General features: G+C 57.9%; 1 protein-coding gene across 1 annotated transcript in view; it reads right to left on the bottom strand.

Annotated features, from left to right (window-relative positions):
- The window catches only part of DHX34 (DExH-box helicase 34), a 32142-nt gene that overhangs the window by 10221 nt on the left and 13292 nt on the right, over positions 1-8629 (bottom strand). The window contains exons 4-7 of the mRNA XM_006142122.3: positions 8358-8612; positions 7222-7324; positions 5986-6203; positions 3058-3232 (exon numbers count right to left, since the gene is read on the bottom strand). Of these exons, the coding sequence (XP_006142184.1) occupies positions 3058-3232; positions 5986-6203; positions 7222-7324; positions 8358-8612 (751 nt within the window). The remainder of the gene's footprint in view (positions 1-3057; positions 3233-5985; positions 6204-7221; positions 7325-8357; positions 8613-8629) is intronic.

Below are 8629 nucleotides of genomic sequence, written 5' to 3'. Positions count from 1 at the left end.
AGTCCTCCCAGGATGCCCGCCCGCCCGCCCGCCCTGTGACCGATCGGCTGCGTGTCTGACGCCCTCCCTCTCTCCCTGTGCCCGTCACACAGCTGGCCTTGCACAACGAAGTGGGTATAAAGCAAGGTCGGGGCTGGTCACCCAGGCCTTTCCTGTCCCAGAACCCGAGCTGCCGCCTGGCCGGCCCCTCACTCGCTGTGCCTGTCTCCATCTGGAACGGCGGCCCCTGCCTGTCCTCGCTGGGCAGCCCTGAGTTCTAACCCCTGTGCTTCACCCCGTGAAGGCTCGGAACGTGGCCTGGCATGGAGGACGGCCACTGAGCTGTCGGGGCCAGCACCGCCTGGTAGGGGGTCATCCGTGCCTCTGCCTCCCAGGTCTGCCACTGTGTGACCCTGGGCCGCTGGGAAAGGGAGTCCCCCCACCCCGAGGTAACTCGCATGAGGCCTTAGCACCACCTGGACCGGCACTGACATCTACTCTCCAGGTGCTTGTCCCCTCCTGGGTGGGGTCAGCCTCCGTGTCCTCATCTGCACACCAGACACGATGGGGGCCTGTCCTTGCAGGTGGGGGTGAAATGATAAAAAGTCCCTAAAACCTTTTGCTGGCCCCAGCAAGTGCTCACAGAACATCCTTTTGCTTCTTGGCTCTGACTCTCCTTGCTCTGGCCCTGTCTCCTTCCAAAGCAAACAGAACCACCTTCTTAGCTGGGGAGGCCCGGCATCGGAGCTGCAGCCTCCTGCCCACGCGGGCTCCGTGGCGCTACAATGGGGGGGCATGGCGGCATTAACAGACTGAAGGTGCTGTGGTGGCCCTGCGGGGTGGATGGGGTGCGGCCGCGGACCGGTGATGGAGACACCACGTCCTGAGCCAGGAGACCGAGGCCTTTGTCAGCAAACTCCTCACGGGGAGGGAGGGAGCAGCGGGGATGACTCAGGGACGAGGGAGAGGCAGCCAGTTTCGACATCCACAAGACCACAGGGACGGGGCCCCAGGGTGAGCTGGGGACAGCACACGAGAGAGACGCAGGGAAGGGTCTGAGCTGCAGGGAACTCAGGTGGCCCTGGGACCTCTACCTGTCTGTCCCTCCCAGGACAGCAGGGAACCCCAGGAAGAGGGCCCGTCTCATCTGTCACCCGAGTGCAGTCAGGGTACGTGGCCTTGTGTTCTCTCAAGCCCTCGTCCACAGTGGTTGTGCTTGTCCCAGGGGTCAGCGACGACAAGCACAAGGCAGGGGACCTACTGTCCCTGGCCCCCTCAGGGGACCCCCTATTCCTGACTACACACACCAGGGATCGAGGAGCACCATCTGTCTGTGACTGTCCCTGAGGACCCGAACCCAAGGGCTGGCACGAGAAACGTCCCGCACTCCACTGCTCTGCAGACCCACCCGTCCTGGCCCTCAGCAACCCAGCAGGCCAATGTTCGATTCTCTGGCTGTGAAACCAGGCCTACCCCACCCCTCAGTCTCCCGTCCAGTTCTGACCCAGGGCCAGGGAAGAGCTGCCCTCCACTCCGTCAGGGCTCTGGTCAGATGGCACTGTCTCTGGGAAGAGGCCTGGCTGCCCTCGGGGCTGCTCCCTGCCCAGCTATGCCATCACCGCCACCCGCCATGCTTCCCCTCAGCAGGTCTCCAAATGCCACACCACGCATCTGGTGCATCTATCATGCTCACTGTCCCCTGTGTGCACTGCGAGGCACTTTTGCTTCCTTCGGCCCTGGACCTCCAGCACCAGAATAGGGCCTGGCCAGAGCAGGTGCTCAAAATGCAGAGAGCGAACACTGAGTGCCGGCCTCAGCTGCCCCTGCGCCGCCCACTCGCTCCGCTGTGCTGCAGCCCACTGGCCTCCTCGCTGTTCCCCAACACCCCAGGCACGTCACCACTCCAGGGCCTTAGCGCCAGCTGCTCCCTCTGCAAGGAGTGCCCATCTGCTCTGCCCAACATGGCAGCCACAGGCCACGGGGGGCCACTGAGCACACAAAACACGGCAGGTCTGCACCGAGATGTGCTGTGAGTGTAAACTACCGGGTTTCCAAGACTTAGAATAAGAAAATAATACCAAATACCACAGTACTTTTTTTATACTGAGTCCATGTTGAAATTATGTTTCGGTTATGTTATGTTAAATAAGATATGGTTTGGGACCAGTAGATGGCATAATGGTTACATTGCTGGACTCCCATGTAGTTGACCGTGGTTCAAGTCCTGGATCCAGAGGCTTAAAACTCACACAGGACACGTGTGTGTATGTCCAAGATCCTGAGAGGAGACTGGAGGAGAAGGGACCCTGGGGGGGTGGGGTGATTTCTCATTTTCTGTCTCTCTGGAGGGTATGCACACCCTATACCTAAAATCTCTCTTAAACAAACAAACAAAAAAGATGGTATCAAAGTCAATGCCACCCAATTCCTATGGTTTTTCAGAGTCTCACCACATCATATTCCTCCTGCCTTGGTACCCCAGGGTGCCACTGCACCGGCCTCAGGACCAGGGCCTGGCCCCGTGCATCCCAGCCTGCGTGCAGTGGCAGCAGCGCACCACCGCAGCTGCGCCGCCTTCTTGCTTTGTTAACGTGGTTACTAGAAAGTTCTAAATGACATATCAGGGCTCACATGACATCGCTAGAACTCAACTGGAGAGCACGTCTCTGGGAACTGCATGGGTCCTTCCCTTAACCCCACTTCTCTGCACAGGTGTTTCCCTGCAGATGGCGACGACAGGCCTGTCTGGAGGCCTCACCAAGACTGCAGCTCTCCACCACCCTCAAGCCGTCCCAGGCCCACCCCCCGCTTCACTTCTGCTCCGTAACAACACCTGGCACCCTCTAACCTACGCGTGTTTCCCTCACTCTCCTGGTCACTGCTCCCTCCCCCACTAGCACGTCAGCCCCCCAGGACAGACAGCCGGTCTGCTTTGTCCACTGCTGTGTCCCTAGACCAGTGCCAGGTGCACAGCGCCTGTGCAGAGACCCACCTGCCTGTGGGTCACTTGGAGCAAGCAGGGCTCCACAGCTGCTCCCACTGCCTTGTGTGATCACCCAGGGCGGGGGCGGTGCTCACCAATCACAACATCCACGGGCAGCTGGGCCAGCAGGGACCCGATGGGGGTGAGGGCCTCTGAGGCATCCAGGGCCCCCTGGTCCCGGAGGTAGAGGATGGCAGTTTCCAGGCTGGCTGGTGGGGGCGGCTCAATGAACGGAAAAGTTCGGGGGTCCCCCACGCTCATGCTCTTCATCTAGAACGAGAACCAAAACCCTGGGATAAGGCCACACAGGAACCACTGCAGGGCACTGGGGTGGGACTGGGAGGCTTGGGGGGAGGATCACAAGCTCACGACACTTCAAGGCCCGTTGTGCAGAGGCCATGTCCACCTGCCCAGCACATCTTTCCCCAGACCCTAACTATGGAAAAGGAGTGCATGACCTGACTGGACCAATCATGCTTCCCTAGCCCCTGGTCCGGGCAACTGACTGGAACGAGCACATGACTGAGCTGAGCCAATCAGAATCCACTCCTGAGACTTTGCAGACAATGAGCGGTTCCAGCACCCTTTCCGGCTGCGAGTGGCCAGAAGGGAAACCCAGAACTGCCACTGCGATTTTCCCACGGCCTGGACATTAGCCCATTCACAGCAGACAGAGAAATCCTTGGACTGCTTCCCAGCTAACAGGCCCCCCACCCCTACAGGGATACACGAATTGATAAAACCCATTTTTCTGCCTCTGATACTTAGAGTTGTATCCATCTCCCGTCCAAACAAAAGAACCCTGATCTGCAGCCAGACAGTGGTGCAGTGGCACAATGTGACATTCTGCAAGGGAAGAATGAACCTTCCCACATGAGAAGGTTCCCAGTTCAAATCCAGAGGCCTTGCTCAGTGCATCAGGAGTGCCCGTGATCAAGGCTGGCTGAGATGGGGAGTAGACTGGGCTATCCCTGTAGTGCAGTGGTTAAGCACTGTGTATTGGGAGCCAGATCTCACATGGCTGGCCCTGGTTCGAATCCTCTCCCTGATGGCTTGAAAAACACCCCAGAGGCGTGTGCACGCATGCCCTAGATCCTGATGAGGTGGAGAAATAAGAGGAAAAAGGTCTACGGCATGACCCTGTGCCACTGCAGGGTAATTCCTGTCTCTGGGGTGAGCACACATGCCCTCTGTCAATTCAGAGGCTGCAGTGGTCAGTGGGTGGTGGGGAAGACACGTGACAGCACACACTCACCCCCTCCTGTGTGGTAACTGGGTGAAGGAAGGGCTGGCCTGGTGGCTCGCATGACTACAAGAGAGCGAGAAGAAAGCACAGATGGCCTGTTCACCTGGCCCTGATTGGAGAGCACAAGACACGCTGTCCACCTGCTGACCACGCCTGGGTGATGTCGGGAGACCGCTCACTTCCGCATTAGCAGCTGGGAGCAGGGCAGAGCACTGGCAGTCACTATGTGACTGGGGCTGAGAAGCACCGCAGTTACCCTGCCGGGCACTGCCAGGTCCTGGGACAAGGACTGCACACAGGACAGGCACACGTGACAAGTTCTGCAGACGGTTAGGGTAGGACACTGGCCAGAAGGCTCATGAGAACGGTTCCCACAGCCTTGAGTCTGCCTCTGGACACTAGAGGGGGAGGTGATATGCACAGCTGCCAGAGCCAGGTGGCACTCACGACGCCCGCTCTGGAACCTGATGGCCTCACGTGGAATTCTGACTCCTGCTAGCTTTGTGACCTGTGGCATCGCTTTACTTCTCCATGCATCCTTCTCCTCACACATCAATTAGGTCATCAGACTGCCTGCCCTACAGAGCTTGTGGGGATCCCAACGGGTCTACAAGCCGACACTCAGACCGGTGCCTGGCCCACAGCGAGCCGGCAAGTGTCTTCCGCCATCACCCCCATCATTAGAACAGCAGCTCAGAGACTGAGGCTGGAAACAGACAGGACTAAGGTCTTTTGTGGTATCTCTGATCCACTTCAACAAGCGAGAACTTTCCTACCTTGGGGGTGGTTGTTGTTTTTAGGTTTTTGCCATAGGGCGTGTGCTATGAGAGACAGAGAGACAGTGAGAGGGAAAGTGGGAAAGCCCCCTCCCCAGGAGGGATGGCCACACCACGATCCCTTCTCCTCCATTCTCCTGGGATCCTGGGCACACACACACGTCCACTGTGTTTTTCAAGCCACTGGATCTGGGACTCAAACTGCATAGTCAGCCATGTGGGGTCCAGTGGCTTCACCACCACATCGCCACCTGGGCTCAACCAGCATTCAAAAAAATCAAAATGAAGTCAACAGAAAAGAAAACATGAGCGTGCAGCACCCATCCGCGGGGCACCAGTGTGTGCTACTCCCACACTCACATACGCGAGCTGGGGCACGTGCCACCAGGGGTCCCCACCTCACTCACTGCTCATTCCTGAGTGCAGACACTGCACCCCAGCCTCCCTCCCCCATGGTGCAGCCACTGACTGAGCTCTAACCAGGGGAAGGGGAATCAGGGCAGCACACTGCTGGCAGGGCTGGCTTGGCCCCTCCTGTGTTCACTTCCCATGCTCTTCCCGACTGGGTGGACGCGGATGTTAGAAAGGTCCCAGGGAGCTGATGGAGCCACAAGAGAAACGCAGCTTGGGACCTGATAAAGGGGACTGCCTGCCAACTGAGGCCTGAACCGTGGTCAGGTCTGTCTGCCCGGCAGCCTGACCCAAGCTATACTGACTAATGAGAACAAGTCATGACACAAATGGATTGAGAAATCCTATTTTAAAAGCCACTTCCTGTTGGGTTTCCTGTTACAGGTGACGGGGCTCCTCCCATGACCCTGTCATTTGAGGAACAATTCTCCCCTCAACTAGGGTTCTGACCTCTGGGAGGGCAGAGCTCCCCTCAGGGGCATGGCCAGCTCTGCCCTTTCCGGCACTCCACCCTGAGGTGCCCTGTCTAAATGGCCCCGCTGCTTCTGGCACCAGCAGTCAGGGTGGTCCCTCCCCTGCCCATGCCTCACCTGCAGCACCAACGCGTCCAGGGCCACCCTCCGGATTTCTGGGACAGGATACGGAGCAAAGGCATCGTAGTCCGATTCGGCATAGAGACGGAAGCAGACCCCGGGGCCAGTGCGCCCCGCTCGGCCCTTGCGCTGCTCTGCGCTGGCCTGACTGATCCAGAACTCCTGCAGCCGCTGCAGTTTGGCCTGGGGGTCGTAGCTCATCTCCTTCACCTTCCCTGGGTGGGGCACAGGGAGCCAGGAGGGAGGGAATCCGTGTAGCAGCCATGTGTGGCCAGCCGCCCAGCCGCCCAGCTGGCATTCTCCCCATTCATGGACACCCTCGGTTACTCCTTCATTTGGTTAATTCTGGGCCCCACCTTTACATCTTGTTCCTCTATCATCTCCTCAGCCACATTTTCTCTCATTCATTTTTCTCAAGTCTTTGCTTCCTCGGAGGCTCAGTCACGTGGTGTATTAACACTAAGCACTTCCTACGCCCCAGGCGCTACCCTGGGCACTGACGAGATGCCGCCAGCCGGAACGAAGGTCCCTCCTGCTCTCGGGACTGGACAGGACACCATCTCTCATCTGCTGGAACACTAACCAACTTATTTTCATGTTTTATTGTCTCTACAACTGAGACGCATCTTGGGACCAGCAGATGGCATAATGGTTACGTCACTGGACTCCTCTGTAGTTGACTGCAGCTCGAAACCTGGACCCGGAGGCTTAAAACTCACGCTGGGGAAATGTGCATGAGTGCCCAAAATCCCGAGACGAGAATGGAGGAGAAGGGATTGCGGCCGTGGCCACCCCCGGGGGGGGGGCGGAGAGAGGCAGTGATTTCTTGCTTTCTGTCTCTGTGTCTGTCTTTCCGGCGAGTGCATGTGTCCTATAGCAAAAATCTCTCAAAAAAATGGGGTGATTCCTCACTTCCCCCACCCTCTCTCTGGCTAGTGCACATGCCCTACAGAGAAAAATAAAAAGTTTAATTAGCAGCACTTAAGTTTGTTTTGTTTTGTTTTGTTTTGGGGGGGGCAGATTTTGGTATAGGGCACAGGCGCTCTCCAGAAAGACAGAGAGAGACTGGTGTGCACATGCACCGGCATGAGTTTCAAGCCTCTGGCTCAGGGACTCAACCACGGTTGGCCACGTGAAAATCCAGTGACGTAACCATTACACTATCTGCTGGTTCCACCCCACCCTTCTTTCTAAGTCCTTGGGATGGTGGGTGGGAGTTAGGGCAGCCCTTACCAGAATCTACTACGAAGCGGATCCCATCAATGGTGACTGAGGTCTCAGCGATGTTAGTGGAAAGGATGCATTTTCGGACCCCAGGAGGTGCCACATCAAATACCTGGAGAAACGGAGGAGGTGGTAGCAGGGACTAACCTGCCCCAGTGGCCTCCCGGATGCTCCATGGTGCCTCGCACCCGTGTGCTGAGACAACCTCGGCTTCTTCCATTGAACTCTTCCCCCTCCAGAATCTGCAGCTCAGAGATGGCACACCAACTGTCCCATCACCTGGGCTGTCCTGGGCCCTCTCTGGGCCCTCTCCCCTCAGCTGCTCCTGGACATCTTGAACATTTCCTGAATTCCCTCCCTCTTCCTCAAACTCCACCCTGCCCCGGCCTCCTTTCTTTTCCCACTCTGGTCCTGCTGCAGCTCCCTCTCTGCTCTCTGAACTACGACCTCACACCCTCCAACCCATCCCTCACAGGGCAGCCAGACGAACCTGCTAAAGCACAACCTGGCACTGCCGTCAGCCCCACTCAGAACCCTCCCATGGCTCCCCAGTGCCCTCGGGACAAAGAATGCACAGGGTCTTCAAGGTCCTGTGTAGTCTAGCTCTGTCCACCTGTCCTGACTGCCTGCCATGATCTGGACTCCAGCTACACTGCGTGTTGTCTCCCAGGCGCCCCATCTTTCTCTCACCACAAGCTCTCTGCACAAGCCCTTCTCTCAGTGGTAAGAGACAGTCAAGCATGTATAAATAACAGGGGCACAGCCAGCCTGCCGCTTGCTTTTGTAAACCGAGTTCCCCTGGAACAGTCTCCCCTGCTCAGCTGTGGCTGCTATCTCGGTGCTAGGAGAGAGCTGAGCAGCTATGACCCAGGGCCTATAGACCACAAAGCCAAAGACATGTACTCTCTGGTCTTTACATAGAGTCTGCCAGCTTCTGGCTAAGAGCATGTGCTCCGGGGCTAGAAGACCCGGGCTCTCAGCTTGGATCTGCCACTTGGTGATGGTGTACCTTTGCACGAGTGTGGCCCACTCTGCGAAGGTGGGGTCCTTTTAGTCCTGTGTGCAGCCACCCTGACCCCCTCCTCCTTGCTGGGCCTACACAGTTAGGCCCCACCTGTCCCACTTTGCCTAGCTTCAGATGATACCTTGTCCTGGTCGGCCACAGAGAGGGTGCTGTGCAGCGGCAGCACCACCCAGCGCTGGGTGTGGCTGGCGTAGGTCTGGGCAGCCTCGAGCACAGCGCTGATCTCCGCCATGCCACTGAGGAAGACGAGGAGGTCGCCCCGCTCCTCAGGGGGGTACTTATTGTCAATGGACTCCAGCACCCTCAGGAAAGGTCGTGGGTCCAGCTTCTCTGACTTGGATGTGCTGGGCTCCGCCTCCTGTGGCTGGTATATAACCTGTGAGGAGACAGCCG

The sequence above is a fragment of the Tupaia chinensis genome, unplaced genomic scaffold, assembly GCF_000334495.1.
Source record: "Tupaia chinensis unplaced genomic scaffold, TupChi_1.0 Scaffold000067_1, whole genome shotgun sequence".
Lineage (NCBI taxonomy): Eukaryota > Metazoa > Chordata > Mammalia > Scandentia > Tupaiidae > Tupaia > Tupaia belangeri.
This window is presented reverse-complemented; position numbering and strand designations above follow the sequence as displayed.